Consider the following 24,542-nt stretch of genomic DNA (forward strand, 5'->3'; position numbering starts at 1 on the left):
GAGAGGAATCGGAGGCGAGGGGAACGGAGAGGTGCAGCACAGACAAATCGGGAGCACATCGGCCCATCGCGGAGTCAAGGTGAAAAAAGAGGAAACGAGAGTGAGCATCAGACTGGGAAAAAAAGAGGGAATATGATGAAAAGTATCTGTGTCTGGGCTTCACTTGGATTGGCAACGCAGATTCCCCAAAGCCACAGTGCGTGGTGTGCAGCGAGGTTCTGGCTAACAGTCTGAAGCTCTTATTTACGTCGCCACCTGAACACCAAGCATGCCAGTGCAAGTCAAAAGCCCCTTACATTGTTTATATCGAAATTGGAGGAGTTACAAAACAGCCAAAAACAACTGGAGTCTCATTCATGTGTTGGTCTATAAATGACGCACTACGGGCTTCATATCTGGTTACAGAATAGCGAGAAAGGGGCTACCGCACACAATCGCCGAAGACGTGAGCTTGCCAGCTGCCAGAGAGATGGTGGAATGTATGATTGGGGAGAAAGAAGCAAAAAAGTTGGACATGATCCCGGTGTCCAACAACACTGTGTCGCGCCACATCGATGCTTTGTCCGAAGACATCCTGGCTACATTAGTCGCTCATTAATTGTAAATTAAATAAATGTGATAATCTGCTTCTGAGCCTGTGCGTGTGCGCTCGCATCCGTATTGCTCTTTAAAAGTGACGCCTTGTGTCACTGAAAGTTATTGAAACTTTGTTGCAGTGTTTCAGGGCGTTTTCACACCTTCAGTTCGTTTTCTTTGTTGCAGTTGCTCCTTTGTTCGGTTTGTCTTCACACTGCAACATTTAACAGCGGACTAAATCTTGTAAACAAATGCCACGCGCGAGCAAACTGTTCTCTCATTGGTCCGATTATTATGCGGCTATGAAGGCTTAAAAGGCTCTGTTGCTTCTTTTTTTTTTTTTTTATTAAGAGGGGGGGGGGGGTGCGCGAACCTGGTCGGGATGTAGAAGGGGGTGCGCGGCCTAAAAAGTTTGGGAACCGCTGGTGTAGATGGTAAAAAGGGTTTTTAAGGCCACAATATTATTAATAGACAAAGACATGTGTGCAGTGGGTTAATGTTTACATCTACAGCATATGCTTTTATTTGTGTGTGCAAGTATGTGTGTGGACAAATGAGGGATATTAAATACACGCACTGCAGAGACAGGATGGGGGGGGGTATAAGTAAGTTTGAGGTAAATTAAAAGGGAAGGTGTTTGGAGAGAGGGGTATGCATGGAAGAAAGAATAGCAAAACAGGAACTGGGAAAGAGGAAAGGAAAGAAAAGGAGAGGAGAACCATCATTTGAAGGAAGGAGACATCAAAGAAAGAGAGGGGAGTCTAGGCAGCGTTATGACATCACTCCTCTCTGGGCATGATGATAATTATACCCCGAGTACCTCGTGTCAGCAGTTTTCCTATCTTGAGGTCTACTTTAAGTACACTTTAAAATATTTGACAAGAGAAGGTTTTTAGTTCAGAAGACATCCCTTTTGGCAGCTCTCCTCAGCTGTGGCTGCAATCAGGTGAATCCGTTTAACTGCTCAACAACAGATAGAAACAGTACATGTGATGCATGTTTTATTTCACGTCTTCTTACCACCGAAAAAGAGTTGACTGTCTGTGGTGAGAAGTGGGATGCTGGTGTGAGCCGTGGCTCCTTCGTCTGTGTCCACTGTGATGCTCAGATGATCTTGTCTGGAGTTCAGCTCCACATGATGCCATTGACCATCATTCAGACCTGAGCCTTTATGCACACATAGACACAAACATAAATGCCAAATAAATGTACTGTTTGTGTTTCCATTTTCATTATGACCTTCACGTACAAGTGATTTAATTATTTTTTGCTATCTGTGTTTTCCAGCAAGTCAGGAACATGACTAGTTCCTTCAACTTGATGAAAGTGTTATGGATATGTTTGCTGTTGTGATTTTAAAAGTGCAAGAACCAAGAGTGGGAGCATTTTGTTTGACTCTCAACAGCTCTCTACATGTTGACAGCAAGCCGGCAGCACATAGCTGGGGGCGCTATCAGTGCCAACATTGCTAATTATGGCAAAAGTGTTGAAAGAGCAAACAGTGTTTACCTGACGGGGAACCGTAGGGTGGGTGCTACGCTAACACAATGGCGCTATCAGATGGGACGGCATTATCAGCTGCAATTGCTGTGTGACAGCAGTGCTAAGCATCGTCCATGAGCTTACCAGTGGGGCACGCGCACATGCACTTACATGCACTAAAAGCACACGCGGCGAGCCCGGCTATGCCAAAGTAGCAAGGAGAAGCTCCGATAACAACACACACAGAGGGAGAGCAACTTCAGGTAGACATTACTACTATATCCTTACTTAGACAGTTGTTGTTTGCTGCTATATTAACGTCTGCAATGTTAAATACAGCTCCTTTAAGTATGTAGTTAGTTAAGTTGTATTGTGTGTCACTTAAATTACTGTAATAATGAGTAGCCAAATCTGGAGAAATATGAAATTTCAAGAGTTTAATGAGTCAGAAGAAAAATTTGGATTGAGCAAAAAAATCTTAGCTTCCAACAACATCTCATGATCTTCCACTGCAGAGAAAGTTTGACAGGGGTTACGACTTTTCCTAATATTATCATGTGTCAGAAGTTCAACACTGCAGAGCCATGACTGAGCCAACTATCCATCCAACTATCTATCCATCCAAATCAAGAAACAACTTGCATGCTTCAGATTTCTATTGAACATTCTTTCGTTCGTTTTTGTGCTTGGATAAAACACTCTTCTGGTGTTGTATGTCTGCGGCATGAATCTGAGCTATGAGAACTTGTTATGTCATCTCTGCTACAAAACTGAACAACATGGGTAGCATACCTCTCTGTAGGTGTAACTCAGCAAAATCCTGCTTGGACCAACCTGCGCTTAACTCCAGCTGGGCCCTGCCAGCTTTATTAATCTGTAGGCGGAGTCTGCCCTCGCTCAGGTACAGCCAGACTGTGCTCTCCTGCTGTAAGAGGTCGAAGGTCAAGATAAGCCCAGCCTTGTTCCACGTGCGAAACTGCAGCGCCACGGAGACGACACCTGATGACCAAGATGTCAGTCCTGGCAACTGCAGGAAGCTCTGGGAGTCAGTGAACGTCACAGCAACTGAAACTTGCTCAGCACAAGAAAAGGTCACGTTGCCCTGAGAAAGAAAGGAGGGAAGGAAGGGAGAAAATGATCATGAAAGAGATAATAAAACATTAATATTCGTTAGTTGCAGAGGCTGACGAGGTTTGACTCTATGTCACCGAGGTCTCATCAGCAGCTCTGTGAAAAAAAGGAAACTGAAAAAGGACATCTTTATTACCATATTGATATTGGGTGAGCAGTTAAAATAAGCTAGAAAACTGGAGGCATCAGAGTCACTCAGCATTTGCACCCACCTACACTATTTGTCTCATATCTGCTCATCTCAATATGACATTGGGAAACAGAAACTCTACGATGAATAAAAACATGAAATAAAGCATGGTTTAAATTTCCATAACACATTCGAAAAACCAAATAACCTATGGAGGGAAATAAAGATACTCAGCACAATGAATATATGGTGTGGTTAGTATATAATGTTTTCAGGGAGATCTCCTGTTGAGCACAATGTGAGGCACAAGTTGTACATTGATTCACATTATTCTAAACTCGTATGAAACAAACATTTCTGTGAAGTCTACTACACAGAAAGTACCAGTTTCTCACTTTCCTCCCCGGTTCCTTCTTTCCGCCCTTCTCCTCATTTTCATTCTATACCTCCTTTCCTCCCTGATTTATATTACTCAGTATGAGACTACTTTTCTTCTCAAGTTTGATTGCGTCGGGCTTTATAACTTGAAAAATGTGCAATGATGACATTGGTGATGATAATGAAGGATATTATGAGGATGCTAATGACAATGGTGATGATGATAATGGTGGGTGTAAAAATGAAGACGAAGATGACACAGATAATGAAAATAATGATAATGACAATATATGACCAGAAGCATGGTAATGACATTAATGCATGAGGAATAAAATAAATTTCGATATTGTAACCCTAGTTCTATAAGCACAGACGGAGCCCTCTATTAGACTCTATCGGTAATACTCGTTTCCAATCACGAGCACACGTTTGCCCACTGAATATTTCCATAAACATAGCCGGCCAATCAATGTGCCTATACAAATACATGCTGACTTGACAGTATATAAGGCAGCAGACACCGCTGTCTGCCATCCTACACCTTCTTGGTAGAGGCTCACACAGGTCCCGCCCTCAACTGGGTACAATGGCGCGACATATCATTGACCCAAACACACTAATCCTGACCGACTGATCCTGCAACGTCTGTTGTAAATGTTGCACTATATTCAGTCTCTCTCCTGCTTTCTCTACGCCTCACCGCATTGTTGTAGCGTATAAAAGAAAAGTATAACAACATGCTCATGCACACGTCTGACACTGCAATTGCCCATGTACAGTCACCTACTTGTCCTAATGATGAATGCGGAATGTCAGATTTCCATGATGATGTTCCAAAGATGCAGCAACACATTGACTTACCACCACAGAGGCCTGGTGGTTGTTCCGTTTAGCCAGGTGGATCAGGTTGAGGTCGTTGTAGAGCAGGTTCTCCATGCAGCCATGAAAGTTCCTGTTGGACAGGATGGGTTTCTGCAGTCCATGGCTTTGGACAGCTCCCAGACTTAGCTGCACAAAAAAACAACACACAAAAATAAATCTATAACAGCCATCACCCCCTGTAGGATTCAAAGGTTTCTGAAGTTTTGACAGTGAAAATATATTATCTTCATTCATAGACTCAGTATGCTCAGGATTGCAACCAACATGAACTCAAGCTGACTATAACTTCCATATTCCATAAAGGACAAAACTACAAACGTTTTGCAGCCAACTTTCAAGTGTACAGGTGTTTGGTATATAAAATACATTCTAAATAGACTACCACTTCAAAACATGTGTTTTTGTCTGCTGAAAAGTTTCTCTCACCTGGTGAATCTCCCAGTAGCTGAGCTCAGCTGGTATGTGAACCTGATGAGTGTTTTTATCCACAGTGAGGTTGAGGTGACTGCTGAGCCTCTCCAGCTTTACATGGTGCCAGTGCTGGTCATCCAGCAGACTACCCACAGAAACAAGAAGCTGTCCATCGGAGGATGAACTCACACCTGCAAGGAAGGCGAGGATGTGAAAAACAATCGATTGTGTTGTCTTGATGGTGGCTGAGCAATGTCTTCAGCTAATGCAGAAATCCTCGTATGTGGAATTTCTGCTGAGGACATTTTTTCCCTGAGGTGTACTACCCTAAAAAACACTTTGCAGTTTGCATTCTGTGTCCTTCTAATGCACTTTTAACAACGCTTTAAAGATGCTTTAAAAAACATTTTGAAATGCTTCCTATTTCAAGGTTCATGTTTTATTTTTCAAAAAAAAAGTCGTGGAAACATTGTAGCTTCAGTGAAATATTTCCATCTTTTTTGTAAACAGGGAGCTGGTCTCTGAGGTCACCCTCTCTCATTAGAGATACATGATGAGGCTGCAAATTCCACACTTAAATGCACAGGCAAGAGAGCTGATAACAGCATTTCCCAAATGTCTAACTATTGCTTCAATGCCATTTGATGAGGTGATGCATTGCGTTACAACCTGAATAACTGGAAATAGAGAGGTGGTGATCGATACAAGAATTCTGAGGTAAAACAATTATAGAAACACTTTCATTCATGAAACTCTCTCTCCCTTCCAGTCTCAAGTCTCTTTTTTCCTCTCCTCACCTTCACGCCTGTGAGGACGCTGTGAGGAAGGAGGTTCAATCTGAGACCACCCAAACTTGCCGTTGTCTTATTTGTCCAAGAAGGGGCACAATATTATATTACATATTATAGAGTCGGCTAATATTGCATGCTCTTGTCTTTAAGCTATGAAGTCTACGCTGAACACTACTTTCCAGGAGTTGAGTGTTCCAGACAGCTCCCTGAGGCAATATCACCTAATCATATTCTGTCTGCTACTCCATTAAGGCTCTTTGCTCAAGCTGTAAATCTGTTTATGAAGGACGACAATGACGGGTCTTATCACGAGGTGCCATTATTTGAAATACAGCTAGACTATAAAAACGATGTACTTTCTCTAAACCAATTCTCAGCTTTAGTCACAGTTAGTAATTTAATTTATCACCATAAAACAAACTGGGGAGAAAAGGAGACGGCACAGTTACATTCATGGGAAGAATGTCACTTCATGTGTCAGGTCTGTCTCTTCAGTTCAATTAATATTAATACGACATGCTGTTTTAAAAAAACAACAACAAAAAAACATATCGCCAAAGCATTTTTATAAACAGACATAGGGTAAATAATACATAAAAAAAGAATTGGACTTAAACAACGTATTTATATCCTTTAACACTTGATGACATTTGTAAAACAAATAAAGATTCTAACAGATCATCCGTCTGTCTGTGGGCAGATTTAGTCAGCTTCACAACCAAATAAGGCAAATGTTTATCAGCAAGTCTGGGTAGAATTTGTCGACTTACATCCTGATGACAGAGAGTTTAAAACACTGACCATGTAATCACGATGTCCCTGGTCTGAGTCACACCATGGACCTTTGTTGCATGTCATCCCTCCTCTCTACCGTATTGTCTGTCACCTCTCCACTCTCCACTATCACAAATGAAGGCAAACCTGTCCCAAAATGTTGCTTTTCAAAAATGTCTCTCTTCTCCACCATCTTCAGAGGCAAATCATTTACATTTCCCTGACTGTTTAGCTATATGTGTAGCTTCTCTTTATTTTGAGATACAAACCGTATTGCTGCTGCACACAGAAGAAATCAACAGTAAGCAATTTATTATACAGCAGGGGAGTGTGTTACAGTAAGAGTCCCATGGCTATTTTAGCAATCTCAGGCTCTGGAAATACAGAGGCTGCTTACTGAAATTCGTATGAGGCTGCTAACAACAGAAACGCCTGGAAGCTCACTGTAAATCACTGTTCAAAAAAAAGTGGAGTAGAGTACGCAAATGCAACAGTAATTACCACGATTCATTGTCTTCTGTTGTCTCACTCAACAAGGCAAGGCAAGGCAAGTTTAGTTGTATAGCACATTTCAACAACAAGGTAATTCAAAGTGCTTCACATAAAACCATTAAAAGCATCAAAACATAAGGCAAAAGAAAAGGAGATTTAAAAACAATTAAGAACATTCATTAAAACATTTTAAAAAAACAGTGCAAGAAATAAAATGCAGTAGTAAAATTCAGAAATGCAGGAAATTGATGAATATATTAATTGAATGTGGTTCAATTAAAGGCAGCAGCAAACAGAAAGGTCTTCAATCTTGATTTAAATGAGCTGAGGGTCTCAGCAGACCTGCAGCTTTCTGGGACTTTGTTCCAGATATGTGGAGCAGAAAAACTGAACGCTGCTTCTCCATGTTTAGTTCTGACTCTGGGAACAGAAAGTAGACCGGTACAGGCACACTTTGGCACACTTTGTACAGAGATTCATCTAAAGCGATAAGAGAAATGATATGTGATCATGAGGATGTTTCATAACTGTAAAATCTGAATTATTCAGGGATTTTTGCACCATACCACAGCCAGCATCCAGAAACCAACCACAATATGTCCTGATCCAGAGAAAAGACTGGATTTCGCTTAACGTTCAACTTGGCCTGCACGCCTCTCCAATGCCATCCTAATTCAGTCAGCAATACTTAACACCACTCGTCCAGAATGCACTGCAGCGGGACACACCAGCCCTTGGTGCATTTACTGTTGTGGATTACAGCTTCCCTGTGACAGTTCAGAAGTGAACTGAATTATGAAGCAGTTTTGCTACATTGGAGCAAACTGACACTTTGATAAATGTAAATCAGAGAGGATATGTGATTGTTTTGGATAGCGGACAAACATTCTAATGAGCCAACCAATTCATTTCAACTGCTTGGACAATCACAGGATAGAGGGGGCTTTACTATCTCACTGCTGTATTTATCTGTTTGCTATACTGCATATATGTCTGTCTTACTGTTTTTCATCATCATTCATTTATGCTAATAGTAGTTACACAGTGTCTGACAAAAGCACATCTGCTCTAGCCGAGCTCTTTACGTTTGTGTTTGTAAGCTACACACATCCCTGACGCTCAATGTTAGCCAACGTTTGCCATCTTTAGCTCTTGTGTGTCAGACAGCTTGTTAATCTCATGATGCCACATGGATCACAAAGAGAGGCCCAGGACCAACGGGATCAGGCTGCCAAATGGGAGAGATAAAGTATGAGGAGCCCAGAGAATGGCCCACACTCTGGAGCTATGGATACAATGCATTCAATCTTCAGGTTTTATCCTTGCTACCATAGTTTAAGCTTCTCTTTTCTTCTCTTGAGCCAAGAGCTGACGGTGGAGGAGCATGCTGTGGCTCACGGTGGATGCTCCAAGCAATTGATCTAAATTGCATTGTCTGCAAACTCCAGGGAGAGTGTGAGGGAAATACGGGATGTGAAAGAGAGAAAGGAGAGAAAGGCAAATAATCACCACTGGAAAAAAAATATAGCAGAATTGGGGCCACATAGGAGAAAGGCTGTAATAAATAACAATGGAAAAACAAAGGGGGGCAGCCAGGCAGGCAGGGAAACAACAAGAGCCAGAAAGTGAAGCATGCAACAACAGTGCTGTGATAGATTTTCTTTTCTTTTTTCAGTATTGGCTACATCACTGGATTATCATAGGTCAATATAATCTCAGCTCCAATACAAAAAGGAAAACTGTTTAGATTAGTTCCCGGCTACGCTGAGTTGGTTGAGCAGTTTGTTGACTATCACCTCAGGTCTAGCAGGGAGATGTGACAGGCGTCGTTCAGAAAGCCGATGTCAGACTGATTGCTGTAGCAGATAATGCCTCTTCTCTACTGGGGGCAGATTTCCAACCTAGTGAAATCCAGCATGTCTCTCCAGTAAAGAAGGCATAGCAGCACAACTACTGCCACTGCATAGATCCATTATTAAATCAACCAATGCAGAGCATAATGCAGCATATATTGGCTGTTGTGTGTGGTTGTTTGAGAAACCAAACAATGAAGAGAGAGGGCAGCAGTCAGATAAGCATTACATGTAATTGCAATGACTGCTTTTAGTTTTAACAGATGTTAAAATGCAGTGTGACCAGCTACGTTGATGGAATGCAGGGAGGGTCCTATCTACATCGCCAGTGGTGGGAAGCGTGAAGGAAATGAGTTGAGCACAACTTTCCCAGTGCCCGTTCTTGCAAGTTTGCCAAAATCCCCAGATGGGAAACTCTGGGGATCAACTGCTGAACTTGTTCATTATATTTCATCAAGGAAACTTGCTAACAGTCCCACAATTTTCCCTCTTCAAACATCATTTCAGGGAAAAACTTGGTCGCAGACATGTTACTGTTGTATTAAACAGACATAAAGATGTGGCTCAGGGAGCCTGAAAGTGACATGAACTCAAAATGATTTTCCCTGCAGAGAAGCCAAAGACAAATTTCCGCTGCAGTGGACGATAAAGTCAATCTAATCTAATGTAGTGAATGAAAGATGTCTTCTTCAGACATCATTATATACAATGCAACTGTTGTAGTTACTTGAACATGCTAAAATACAACTTTGAAATGTCATTATTACTTTATTAATCTTAGTGGATCAACCTTTCCACTGGAGAAATGTCTTCCAACTGCATTTCATGCTAACATTAACATTGGGAACTGAGTCACTGACCAATGTAACATCCCAGTTTGCGCACCTTAGGGGACCACCATTACATTTCATTCACCATTTCTCTCTCATTTCCTGTCATATCTTATGTCAGTTATCTAAAAAGTCATAAAATGCCAGCTAAATCACGAAACAAATAGCTTGCATTAAACGTGCCTGAATCAGACATGGGCTCCATTTTCAAATCAAAGTGCAGCGTGTCCTTAACAGGTGAAGTGAATACAGTATATAGCGCTAACATTACAGCTAAATTCCCAGGAACAATTCTATTGTTAGGCCCTGCAGATTTTTATCAGACTGTGCCATCATACATCATACTGGGCCTTCTGACAGGAGATAAGGTATGCTTTAGGGCAGGGGTATTCAATTTAAATTCCAAAAGGTCCAGATTGAGAAAATCTCCTTGTGCAAAGGTCCAGAACATTAAAATAATATCTAACTTGCGCTATTTGGTGCCATAAATATATATATATATATATATATATATATATATATAAAATCATAAAATATATAAAATGTTATATATATATATTTATATATATATATCAAATCAGGAAGCCTAGTAGTAACAACGTCTCTGTGTAGTCAACAACTGTCAAAAGCAAATAAAGAAAGTACACATCAATTATATTTTAACAATTATTATTCTCAGTTTTTTAATTTAACTGGATAAATAATACATAGAAATACATAAATAAATATTCTTCTCTCATTTCAAGTAAAATAATGGCTCCATCTAAAAATGAAATACACAAAAAATAACTTGAATCAATGAATTACATCGCATGCAATTGGTCGATGTGTTTCCTGGACTGCTAAACGAGTGTGGTAATAGTTAGAAAAGCTGCGCAGGTTCAAATAGGAAATGATGCTGTCCTCCTCTACAGTCATTGACCTGCAACTACACGCCTGCAATGGTGAACAGCACCAATTCCCCAAGTTTATTCAAAGTCTGATTAGTTTTGTCTGAGATATTGCTTGCGACATATGGATAAACAAGAGAACACTGTACTGAGTTAATCAGCAGAAGCAGAGAGAAGCGTAATACCCTTGAGTTTCCTCAAAATTGGATCAGTGGTATCTTACAAATCACATCTGACAAACACACACGCAATCAAGCAGATGGACAGAGACCGACTTGAAGCTGCCTCCATTTCATTGTAGGGACAACAATGTCTGAGATATTAAATTCCTGATATAGAGGTGGGTGAGCGGAGAGAGTGCACTCACACATACACTGTACGGTTTAGGCATTTAGCCGACATTCACTCAGAGAGAAATGAACAGACAGATAAAGATGCAGCGTTTGCCGGAAAAAACGTCCAAGTTCCAAAACACTTGAAAAATTCAAATATCCAAAGTTTCAGCAGCATTTTACACCAAGATCCATCCAGGTACTCATCTACAGTCCCACTAAAACCAGACATTGTGTTCAAGAGATTGCAATTTAGATTTCGTTTTTCTTTTTTAGAGATAAAATCTTTATGAAGAAGATTGCAGAAGTATATATCGAGTACAGAAGAAGAAGAAGAAGAAGAAGAAGAAGAAGAAGAAGAGATTATAAAGCTCTGAGCTCATTGTTTGCAGCAAGTACACACAACAATGACATTCACACAGATTTGACAGCAATATACCGTTTGTATTTAATATAACTCCATTATTAAATACATTCGTTCGTGATTTGTTGGGTTCAGTCATATACGAGTAAAAGTTAACACCATTCGACTAGTATATGACTGTATACATTTTATTTTTATATTATTTGCTATATCAAGGTATTTGCTTCCATTTCTCTCAAATATATTTTATAGGAGAGTATTATTACTGTATACTGTATGTATGATACACTACATTATATATTATATACATTTATATCTTATTATGTGTACTGAGTTAATTACTCACACCCAACTTCAGAAGTTGCACGACTGGATTTATTTTGCGTAAATGTTTGCACAATGCTGTATACAGCATAAGGTAATTTACCATAGCTTTTTAGAGCGCCTCTAATTTCCTTAATTGCTTTTTTAATTTTTTTTTAATTTATCTGTGTCATGTGAATTTCCAGTGGGAATCATTTGCCTTATCGTATCTACATATTGGAAGAGTAACGCTGATACCTTGTTGGTGGTAGAGCAGCAGCCGTCCCTTCTCCAACACCAAAGTGAGGCTGTGATCTCTGTTTCCCTCCGCATGAAGCAGCGTCCCAGAATTCTTCAGGGTTTTAAACTTCAGAGAGACAAACTCCATCGGCTTCCAGATCGGCCGTACACTCCGCCTGTACACCAGGCTGCTGCTGCCGTCAAAGTTGGCCACGTCCGAAGCTACAGAATGAATTGAACAGAAACAAATTGGAGTGTTTGTTGCAATGACCGCAAATGCTGGAATCGCTTGTATTTCACAGTGGAAGAATTTGTCATGTACGAAACGTTTTCATTTTCGTATGAGACAATGTGGTCACTGTAAACCTCAAAAATACACAGCCCATCACTTATACTGCAAGACTGTATTTTTTTACGGTATTTATTTCCTCTCTGAATACTGTTTCTACTGAGCGAGACAACCATTGGCCCTTTAATGTACAAAGGCTTCAAACACTGTAATTAAACCATATGGTCTAGTGTCTGCTATACTGATGATACATCAGCAAAAAATGTTTACTGCTGTAAAAGCAGAATTCATGTGAATATGTGAGCTAAAAAAAACGTGTTACCAGAATCATCAGTGTTTTCCTCAAAGCTCACAGCTCTCATTAAAAACTGATGTTCTGTTTCCAACATAAAAATGTCCTATGCACCTCTATCACAACTCTTCTAAGATGTGACAAGCGAAAAACACTGTATGAAAAGAAGAACTTGAGCCTGTTTGAACCAAAAAGTAATCTGTCTTTGTGCCACGAAACAATGAACTCAATTTCCTGTCAAAACCAGCCCAGTATTAGATGCAGTATGAAGGACAGCACAGGCTACGACGTCTGTTTGTATATGGTGGAGAAAACGAATGCCTCAAAATGACTATTGTTTATTTTCTCATTACATGCAGCATCTTAGATCTATGTCACCGAATGCCTAAATGTTCTAAATGAATGAATATTTCTTGATTTAATATTTCTATGATATTATCATATATTTTTAATTTAAACTTTTATATTACAAATACTACAATGTTAATAAACCTGAACTGAAAAATTGAAAATAAAGTTACATCACTTCATGTTTAGATCTTCATTTGAGTCAAGAGTCCTTTTTTTAAAGGCACAAGACAAAACTGACAAAGAAGTCAATTAAAAGGTATCAGACTTACTATAACGACATCCATATATCTCCAGTCTGAGTCCAATCCTCCCAGTGGGGTTCCAGTCCAGAGGAATTAGGCGGAGGTAGCGAGCTATCACCGGCTGTTTCAGCTTGTACTGGACCACAGTGTCTGCATTACTGTTACCTGGGAAAGCCTGAAATGACAGAACATGCTAGTTTGCCTCAATTTTACATCTAACCATCCATATTTTACTGGTTGCTGAAGTTGTACTTTAATGCTCACCATGTTGCTAACCAGTGGAATGTATTCAATGTGAAGTTTTGCAGCCTTCCTAGAGGATAAAAGCTACAATCTTTCTTTTGACCAAAAGTATGATGTAAAAATATGTTTGGAATGAAACAATCCTGGAAAGAAAGAGCTGAATTACTTCCCGTGAATAAAAACTCTCTAACCTCCTGAATCCAAAGACAGTCTTTGTGTTTTTAAACGTTAGGCTCACAGACCATTGATCTTAACTGCTGATGAAGTCTCTCCCTCCCTCTGTCCAGTGATCGATAACTGCGGGACCTATTCTGTCTCCATATCAAGCCTCTCTTCAAAGACTAATATGCTCTATTTTCCCAATCAGCTGCCTGTGGGAATCCAGTAGGATTATCTGCTTGACAGGCAAACCGCTCACACACTGTAAACCAGGGGTGGCCAAACTTTTTTGTTTTTGGACCATATACAGAGAAATATGACGAGTCCCTAGCCCCAAAAAAAGTCAATACTTAGTTTTCAACCAGTAACAATGTAAGGAAATCCGTATTTCTCAACCAGAATATCCCATGGAAAATGATATCAAAATGAATGCACATTGACAAATATATATGTATGTATGTATGTATGTATGTATATATATATATATATATATATATAATATATATTTTTTCTGTTGAAGGCCGGGTCAAATTAAAAGATTGCAATTGAAATGTAAATCCAGATGTAAATTTGTAAGTCTTGTATTGACATGCAACAAAAAAATATGGCAGAAATGGTATAATAGTGTTTTCTGTGCAAAGAGGTTAATACAGAGATAATTTCACAAAATGTTCTCAACATCTATGTTAACTAAATGTAAAAGGGTGTGCAATACAGTGTTCTTCATGAGAGATATGCTTACGTCATATTATAGTTTATTTAAAAGACATTAATCACTAATCCCAGCTGTAGACCAACACATGCATTGGGGAGGGAAAAAGAAGAAGCTGCATTTGTGCTTTTGTGTGTATATGCTCTGTGTCTGTCCTCCCTCATTGAGAGTGAGTGTGCACTGACGTGGCTATGTGAGTGAAATTGTCTTCCCTGGTCCTGCGTAATTGTGATCTCAGTGCCGTCTTCAGCGCTTTGAATGGCTGAGCCGGCTGGCCAGCGGAGCGTTAAGCTCAACTAACGGCTCCGTTTCCTGCTGAGGAGGCTTAAGAGAGCATTTCTTGAAATACGAGTAGCCTCTTACAATCCTCAGTCAAGGAGAGAGAGAAAGGTCGAGCATGAGGAGGAGGGGCGATCAGGTGTAGAAGAAGTACTCGGCAGTAATAACATACTGTAAAAATACTCCAACACAAGTTAAAATTCTGCATTAAAATTGTTCCTCAAGTACAAGTACATACATATTATAGGCAAATAACGAGCTGATAACGATGGCGTCTCGCAATAACTTGGTGTTTTTGGCGAAGGTTGTGAGGCAAGATGTGATACAATGGACATGATACAATGAAGCCGATTAAATACACACTTAGTCGGCTACTTAAACAAACAATACACTGTGCAATATTATACAGTGACATGGAAACATTTCTTCATAAGGAAGTGCGATGTTCCATTATGTGTGCCAGCCATGGAGAGCTCTGGAGCTCTGCAGTGGGAGGCTAATGGGGAAATACACAATGCAGCAGAACTGAGAAAATGAGTGCTGTACTGTCCACTTGAAATGTGTGGGAGCAGAAGTCTAAAGTAGCAGGACATAGAAATACTCAGGTAAAGCACAAGTAGCTCTAAATGGTACTTCGGTACAGTAAATGTTCTAAGTTGCATTCCAACACTGGGGACCCGAACAAACTTATATGCTTTTAAGAATGCAATGTACATGAATGAATCCAATGTTATATGTAAAATCTTCATCTCAGAAGCAACTACTGACTGTAGCTTTCAAATAAACAGATAAAATACTGAATATTTGCCTTGTAGTGGGTTAGTATGAAGTAGCACCTCAAAATAAAAAACAGGCCTACCTCAAAATCACACTTAAGTAAATTTAAGCATTTATATTCCGCCAGCGCAAAGGGAGAAATAGGGAGCATCTAAGCTGCGAAGTCAGTGTGAAGCTGAAAGTGATGCAGCTGTTTTTGCAGTCAAATCTCCTCCTTAACTGACACGCTAAGCTGGCCTGACTAATATATGGAGCTTTAGAAACACACCGAGAGCTAATCTGCTGCCAAACCAACAGGTTTTTAAGCTTTTAGAAGCCATACCCTGTTCTTTCTCTTTTTAGTGATGACTCCCGGGCTTCAGAGAGTTTATATCCTTCACTATGAGAAAATCGCATCCTGTCAAATCTAAATCAAAAGCTGTTCTCCGGGCTGCTACTGCTACAAGAAGGGTGCACTCTCTTCCATAAAGGAGAGAGGAGATGCTTGACTGCCTCTGAATCAAATCTAATGCTGTTCAATCAACAGAGGCCTGCATGTCTTCCTATCATTCTGACATACAGTACAGTAGTTTGCTTTATCACAAACCTCACTGTAGACCAGTATTCTCTCTCTTTACTGAAACATGGGATGGTTATGAGCTTTTAAAAATGCTATACAATGCAGGAATATAAGGATTTTGAGAGCAAAAGCCCACTGGGGGAATAAACAAACATTAAAATCGGAGGAAAGTGCCTGAGATGTTCTTTCTCCATGCCGCAGGGAGGACTTCATACATGAGCTTGATTATCAGCTGCACTACAGAATATTCAAATCACCACATGCATGTCTCAGTCAGCTTCCTCATTCACATTTACATTTTAGACACTGAGCTGACACTCTTATCAAGACTGGCTCACAATGACTGAGTGTACCATCAGCGTCTTGCTCGGAGACTGCTGGACACCTTCGCCTCTGCAGGAATCAAAGCTGTGACTTTTTGTACATCAGGCAGTCATTCTAACAACGACACCAGCCTCCCCGTCAGCAGAGGTTCAACTGTTTGACAGCAGCTCCATGTAGTCAACAGAGCCCTGCCCAGGTTCCTTTTATTGTCCCATCCATTATTAATAAGGAGTGAAAGTCTCCTGGTGGGCAGGCTTGCCGCTGCAGGCAGTACCAGTCAACACAGATCATGTAAATTATGTCTATGATAGTAAGGCCAAATTTATTTTAACTTCAATGCACTTGAGTTTTCAGCTGCACTACCGCCGAAGCGGTCTTCATAGCTGTTTGAAAATCAAATAATGATATTGTTTAAAGTTACTGCATCCTCATCACGGTGTGAGCAGAGTCATTTTATAAACATGGAGCATTAAAAAAAAAAACAGGAGTAGGGACAATTTGACCACTGAATGTACATGTCATGTTACTAAACAATGAAAAGAAAAGTAATCCGTCGACATTACGTTTTTTTTTAAACGTATTTGCTTTTGCAGATTAGCTGTGCTTTTCCTGTTTGTACCGGTTTGATTAATGATTATTGCAGGAGAGTTACCCCTAAGCTGTCTTCCTGCCGGTGTTGTCTCCAGTTGTGTCCTGTGTCGCTGAACATCAACAGGTAAGCCGTCAGCCAATCAGAGCTGCCGTAGCGTCCCTGCGTAGCAACAGCAGTGATCTGGGTCCGCCTCCCCAGATCAACCTCCAACCACTGGTATCTGTCTGAGACGAGAGGGGACCAACCTCCAGCTCCTGCACAGGGGCAGAGAGAAAAAGTCTGTGTTAATGATGAGGGGTGTAGGGTGTGTATTGAAGCAGGAAAGACATTTGTTTTATGCCTATAGAAAAAGAATGTTGGGGTCTTTTACACCAGGATGTTGGGGTTTAATCTTTTGGTACAATCCTGTTTAAGACTCTTTTCTAAATTAAGGTCAGAAGTTCAGTTCTAAACGGTTCCAAAAAGGAAATAAACATCACCCCTCATGATCCGTTGGATGAGTTTTTATTCAGATATATTGAACCTGTTGAAAGTCAGGAGGTAAGATAAGAACTGTCTGAAAGAAATGACACTTGGTTTTTATCATTGCAAGAGTAAGAGAGACTGCAGAGGATGAAAGACAGACAGAAAGTGAGAGTTGTGCCTCAAAACAGTAACCGACCTTTGTTCCATCATCCAGCTGCAATGTTACTTCTAGTTTGGCCGATGATGGCGTGAGAGTGAGACGAGAACTATGGCAGGACCTGACTATGAAGCATTGGAGGTGATGGAAAACGCTGCAACAAGATAATGACACTTTCAATCCTGAGAAGGGTGTGTGTGCGCCTGTATGTATTTAAAGAGTGAGGTGTTTAAGAAGAAGTGCAGAGTCAGGGAAAAGCAAATCCATAGCGCCCTAACAGCAGATGGAGAGATTTCTCCCCTACAGAGAGCACACACACACACACACACACACACACACACCCACAATAAAAACAGCCAGCCAAAAGTTAGTTACAAAGATGATACCATGCTGACATGAGGGCAACACAAATCGTGACAACATTTCAGACGCACAGCCTGAAGTGAACACATGGACACATACATCTGTTATAAAGCTACTTTTTTCTGACATTGCAAATCAACACAACATACTGTGAACATTAGGATGCTCCACCTAAGCGCTGTTTGACAGATGTTTTTTTTTTTACTCATGAAAGTTGTATAGAGCGACAGTTGGTAATGCCCGTCAGTCCGAGATAGAGAGAAATACCTCAATGACAAGACACTTGTAGCTTTTACAATAGCTCTGTCCTGTCCCAGTAGAAAGAATTCCACAATAACAAACACCCTGGAAATAGAACGTAGCTGCAACAATTGATCAATTAATCGATGACTTGATCGCAAAGTTCGCCCAAAAATCCTGGTGTAAAAGTTCCGAGTGGCATGGCTGGAGTTAGTCTTGTTGGACCATAACATGCTTGTGCATTATGCTCCAACACATCAACCAAAATACAGCATTCAAGCCTAATTCACTTGTAAATGTGGTAGTTTCCCGTTTTCCACTTGTGAACGGGGATCTTTAAGTCAAATATAAATGACAGGAATGTGTGTGTAAAAAAATATAAACATGAAGAAGAGTTTCTGGAACTTGACTGCATCTGTTTTCTTGTCACTTTGAAAGTTGTGAAGCGGTTCCTCATGTCTTTGTGACCTTTATCCTAACATGACAGCATGTACTACAGCAAATACAAATACAACACCAATAAACAATCCAAATCCCACATGATTTTATTTGATTCCTACAACTTTTAAAATCAGATTTATCGATAGGAAATAGATGCTGGTTGAATTAGCTGAGTCTGAGGCCATCTTCTTTCCTCTTGTGTCTGTGTTTTTTTCTCCACCAGCTGTTTCAGTGCAGTGCCGACTGCTCATTAGGGCAGCAGCTAAAGGCCAGAGCTAATAAGTACCACAGCAACAGACATGAACACTGACAGCACAAGAGGAGAGAGCAGACACACTGACCTTTACCCATTACAGCTGGATTGGAGAGAAAAGAAGTGAAGGGCAGAGAGAGAGAGCGAGAGAGAGAGAGAGAGAGAGAGAGAGAGAGAGAGAGAGAGAGAGAGAGAGAGAGAGAGAGAGAAATTAACTGGCATCTACAGGATTGCAGAGAAGGAAATGGAAAGAGGGGGAGATGGCGAGAAATGAAGAGAGAGGTAGATACCTCAAGAGGAACTGGAGAGGAAAATAGAAAGTGTCTAAAATGAAGAAGAGCAGAGTATACAGATGTGTACAGTGTACTCAAACCTGTGAGGAAACACCAGTCACTAAATCCACCATGTTAGTCACACATCACCTGTTTGATCACCAATACAACAGTGTCTGTCATGTACACCTGTCTGCTCTGATCCAGTAAACCTCCTTGTTTTCTCTTTCCTGTCTGTAATGACGCCAAAGCTTTTTTTCTCCATTAAGAAAGGTAATTTAGGTTAAACACAGGTCGGGAACATTGCATTGGCGCTCTGCTCAACAGAAACGGATTTTAAAATAAACATAGCTAAATTGCAGTATTGAGTGCAGAATGTTTCATTTATTTCCATGTTTTCATTTTCACTACTAAAAAGGTCAATCCTGTGCTAATCTAGCAAGGATAAACATGGAGGATTTTGGTGTCCCCTTTGTCATTTACTTAAGTTTTCCAACAAGTCCAAAGCAAGTCTCAAAAAATAAGTGCATTCCTCCAAATAAGTAAATCTGTGTCATTACTGCAAATCACACATGGATTTATTTGGGCTAGAATGAAAGCATCAAAGGGAATGTTATTTTGGATGCTTCCTTTTGGCACAGTTTTAGGACAAGGATGTGTGTCAGGGCTGGATTATGAGTTTCTTATGGCGGTAAGGGGGGGACATTAAATACATACTTAGAGAGAACAAGTTCAGATCCCACAGTAGCCAGTCTGTGCCCATCACAAACCACAATCTTTGATTTTCTCTAGATTAGCGCACCATCTCAGTAACAAATATCCCTTTGAATCAAATTAGGAATCTGCATCAACTGGGGAAACCCAGTGGGATTATTTTAAATGTGGAGCAGATATTAGGGAATCAACATCAATCTGTCACTCTATAAACTATGTTAAAAAAAGACTGGAAATCCTCTATCTCAACCCATCTGCAGAGATGCTGTAAAATAAAGCACACAAGGAAATACCAGAGTTATTCTGCATAGGCTTTCTCGGTTTGTTCTTCAGTGAGGGTTGAGTATCTTTAACTTCTCAGCTCAATGCATTCAAGCATTGCATTCCCTGTAAAAAGCTTCTATTTTCAACATGATGCTCTGAGCCACAAAGCCCAAATCAGACTAAGAGCTCATCTAACTTCTGCTGGTTGCACCGGCTCTTTATGGGCTACAAGTTACCCAACAGCGTTTTGTTAGGTTCGCATAATCAGATAATTCCCCACTCATTCTTAACCGCAAACTGAAACACATTTCTCGATTTACACATGACTAGAGTTTTAGACATTTGTTAAATTGTATTTTAATCCTTTTAAATTGTGCAACCCGATTTTATTAATTACTCGTTTGAAACTTGTAGTTACTACTAACAATTTGATAACATTTTTGTAATGGATTTATGAATCGCTGGTGCAACCCAATACTGGAGGCGGTTGCACCAGCCGTTACTTGTCCTGCAAATGGAGATTTACGCAGTAGCGTACTACATCAAAACAGAATGCACCACAAACTAGTTTGTACCTGGAGATTAGTTGTTAATATTTACATCTACATGTAATACCAGGTGTGACTGTTTATAGTGAGAAGAAGACCGGTCACCTGCCACTGAACTCCCTCATGAACAACTCTTTTGGTTCACCTACAACTGGCTGGTATTATTAAGAAGGTAGGCAGGACTTTACACACAAACCTCTTGATGGATTTAGGACTAGTTGTAGCAAACCAATCCTGTTCTTTATAATCACAGTCTGCTCTGTAAATAAGGGAGACTGGACCACAGGGAGACCCTTCAAGTGATCAGCTTCTGTAACACCACACGTTCAGCTAGTCCCTCCTGGTGTTAGACAGAGCCATCTCCACAAGGAGAGATGTAATTCAGCCCTCGTCTCTCTTGATAAGACGGTAAAAAAACACAACACCAGGCACAGTATTTCTATCCGTTCTGTTCTAATTGCAATCTCCACTGTGTTGGTGTCGACTGGGAAATAGAGGCTGACAAAATGCTTCGTCGGGGGAATGACTTCACTAGGAGGAGCAGATGTGCTATTTATAAAAAAATTAGATTTCAAACACAGCATGCCACTGGAGCATGTGTGCGAGTGTCAATTATAAAGACCTTGAAAACAGGTAGAGTGACGCAGTGAAACCAGTTTTAGGAGTCTTGCAGGAGAGTAAAATTGGGACCAGGCTCTGGAGATGCTGGCTTTGGGGAATTTTTAAAAAATGTGGTCGGTTGAAAATGAAGTAACAGGATTGCTACGTAATGGGACTCTGGCTAACAGGAGAACAAATCAATGAAGTTTGCAGGTGGCAGTGGTATCCATAGTGTTTTTCAATCATAAAAAAGACCCATATGATCTTTTTCAAATGTGATTCATGTTTACTTGGAAAATAATTAAAAAAGGTAAAGCGTGATACCTTATTACATCTGCTTCTCTGGCATTAAACTGGCTCAAAAATACAGTGTATGATATAAAATGAGTGAGGGATGTAGAAGCAATAGATAAAAGGTGAGAGGCTTTTAGCAGCATTTTGTCAAGGAATCAGGCAATATTTATCGATATAATTAAATTCATTGGGGAGAGTGACTACCTCAGATTAAGAGGATTTGAGCAGAGGAGCTGTGGTATTTAACCAGATAAAGTGCTTAAGAGCCTTTCAGAGATAAAGTGCTTAAGCAGGCACCAGGTGGTGCATTAACATCAAACAAAGATCAATACCTCATTCTACCGTTCCCCCACAAAGTTAATTTCAACCTACATCCCCCTGCTAACATTTGAATTCCCTTTTTAAATCTAAATTAGCACGTCCAGAAAATGATTGCTGGTTGATGAAGTGTTCCAGGCCTATTTCAGCGGAATTACGGTGGTTCTAATGTGCAATTATCAATATGGCCCACTGGAAAAAAAAAACTAGACAGTTTAGATGTTAAATACCGCCATTAACATTTGCCTATGAATGTTAAATGCTGTCATTAACATTTGGCTATAAGATGGAATGAAGTTATCTCAATGTTTTCGTGGCTGTTAAAGCAACAATTACAGCAGACCATGCTCGCCAAGGAGATTGACAAGAGAGTGGCAGGACATGGTAGACAAGGGAGAAATTACAATGATGATAAAAAGAAAGAGAGAAGGTTATACCGAAAGCAGGGGAGAGGTGAGAGGAGGAAAGCAGAAGGAAAAGGGAAAAGGTTTTGGAGAGATGGGAACACTTGAGCAGCAAAATGGGGGGCAAACAGAGAGGGAGAGTTCAACTTGTGCCTTTTAAAAGACAAATTCACATCCAGTTGACAGATTATTATGGTCCCGACTTGACGTCAGAGTCATTGCAGAGTTCAGCTGCTCATCTCTGCTGATATTTGCACATAAGCATGCAGCCAATTAGGCTATGCCTCATCCACCCTGTGGGGAATGCCCATCAAAACCTTTTCTCCAGCTCCATAACAGCAACAAGACAGATTTGATTGTTTGACTCAGTTGGATCATAGATCATCAGGCGAATCACAAACACTTCAAATTTGTTGGCACAGAGCAAGCTGCCACCGGGACGCAAGTCAAAGTGTGGGGACTGGCAGACTGCAGCACTATGAATACTTCCATTGCAACACACATCTCCAGCTTAATTTTGCTTATTGACAAAATGATAACTTTCCCCCCCAACTCATACCTACCACTGCTGCTTGCCTAGCTGGAGATAAAACACGACTCCATGCTGCTATTGAGGACCAAATACTGGAGGTTTGCGCTGATCAGCTTGTATAAAGAGCACTTGCTGCTTTTCTATTGGCCTTTGTGTCTGTGGAAAACCAAGTTGCCATTGCAAAGGAGACTTTTAACATGACTGGCCTCATTATATTATTTATTTTAAGGAACGGCACAGTTACACAGTAATAGTGGAGCTGACTGGTCAAACTGACATCCAGTGCATGGTGTGCTTTTTCTGCTCTTTTTGACGGGATGTCGAAGCATCAACATCAGTTAATGTGATTTTTCTATTTCTTGATTATAGATACCAAATAATATCCTCAACACTCAGATGTTCCGCCTCATAAACTCTGGTGAAAATACTGGTGAATCATTCATCTGCTTGTATAGGCTTGGTGGCTCAGAGTGCAGACTGAACACACATGGGTCAGCAGAGCTGTTCAATTTAGATGCTTTTGATTGAAAGTGAGGTTTTATTGGAGTAAAGAGTTGCTCAATTTAAGCTAGTCTTACTCCTCTCCAGCAGCGGGGTTTACGTAAACAATATTTGTCACTTGTTGTTGACAAATAAAACATCCAGAGCATAGTGAAGTCTGTTGCTGAGACCATCAGGTTTGTGCTTGGGCCTCCCTGGCCTCTAACCCAGAGCAGTCTGTTAGAGCAACCAATGCCGAGCTCTGTGTCAAAGCTCCCATCTCTGGCTTCTCCCCAACTTCATGACATGCCAATTGTCCACTTTGCACATTGTTATGCACCTGGGAGTAGTAAGATTAAATGTCAGTGCAGGACTGTTGTTTCCTCCCGTTGCTGTTGGCCCCATTCAGTGTCCAGCCATAGTAGGGCGCAACACGGGAAGTGGAGGCATCACCGTGATGGGATTAAATGGCTGCCATATGTGAACATTCCTGTCAATGCCAGCCCCTGTATGGGTGATCAGCCAAGATGGGACTAACTGGCAGCAGCGAGGGCCGAGGAGGCATGTGGGTGTTTGGTGTCCTCTATATCCCAGCTGGCCATGTGGCTCCTGATCAAGAATTTTTTGAGTTTGTTATCACTACTTTGTGATGGACGAGACACTTCACTGGCTACTTTCTTCAGGTTTGCACTCATTCAGCACTGAGAGGCTTCTCCTGGCGAATACCAGGTGAACAAGGGTCACTGATGCTGACTCCAGAGAAATTTGCAATCTGAGAAAATCTGACGCAAAATAGGAGAATGCAATTTTCTCCAGAGAGCTAGATATTTGACAATTATTGTAGATATTGTCTCCATGTCATGGCTCCCCAAGCCACCTAAAAACCCAATAGCCTATAGCAGCTATGCAGATGCCTAACAATTTTCGTTATATCGTATAAATTAAGTATTTAAGTATTCTCGCTCTAAATAAAAGCCAACAGGTGCTCTGCAGATTTACAAATACATATTTGACCTACAGGCATATTATACTTTAATTGTCGCTTCCGGTTTTGTAAACTGGACATTAAAAGTTAGCCCGTGTTTTCCCCGCTCAATGACACCAGAAGAGCAAATCCCCTGACCGTGGTTGCCAGCCCAGTGTACCGCCTGCAGCAAGAGTGACAGCCAACCCCTGATTCACTCAAGTTTTATAGTGAGGGTGCGTTTTTTCAGTGCCGTGTACACCATTTTGTTGGCTGTATGCATGCTTGGGCATGCATGGGGGCTACACACTCCGTGCCCTTAGGCTGAAACCCAGGAACATACCGAACGTGCAGCAAAAACAGAAAATACAGGCAACACTATACATTGTACACATTGATTTTCAGGAAACACTGCATTGTATATCTTGAAAATAAACAATGAACATGAAAACCAGCCGGTCTGACTCCACCAACTTGTCATTGTTTTCATATATACCAGAGATGTGGGAGCCACATCACACATATATTATGATATTGGTAAACGTGGAATACCAC

At 40.7% G+C, this 24,542-nt stretch overlaps 1 protein-coding gene across 1 annotated transcript in view; it reads right to left on the reverse strand.

Annotated features, from left to right (window-relative positions):
* LOC306776164 (contactin-associated protein-like 4) overlaps nucleotides 1-24,542 on the reverse strand; it is a gene marked incomplete at both ends in the record, with an annotated part of 77,861 nt that overhangs the window by 39,982 nt on the left and 13,337 nt on the right. Inside the window, 7 exons of the mRNA XM_079266772.1 lie at nucleotides 1,597-1,743; nucleotides 2,851-3,160; nucleotides 4,559-4,705; nucleotides 5,006-5,181; nucleotides 11,878-12,081; nucleotides 13,061-13,208; nucleotides 16,739-16,932. Coding sequence (XP_079122898.1) covers nucleotides 1,597-1,743; nucleotides 2,851-3,160; nucleotides 4,559-4,705; nucleotides 5,006-5,181; nucleotides 11,878-12,081; nucleotides 13,061-13,208; nucleotides 16,739-16,932 — 1,326 coding nt within the window. The remainder of the gene's footprint in view (nucleotides 1-1,596; nucleotides 1,744-2,850; nucleotides 3,161-4,558; nucleotides 4,706-5,005; nucleotides 5,182-11,877; nucleotides 12,082-13,060; nucleotides 13,209-16,738; nucleotides 16,933-24,542) is intronic.

Source organism: Melanostigma gelatinosum, assembly GCF_949748355.1.
Source record: "Melanostigma gelatinosum genome assembly, chromosome: 4".
NCBI lineage: Eukaryota > Metazoa > Chordata > Actinopteri > Perciformes > Zoarcidae > Melanostigma > Melanostigma gelatinosum.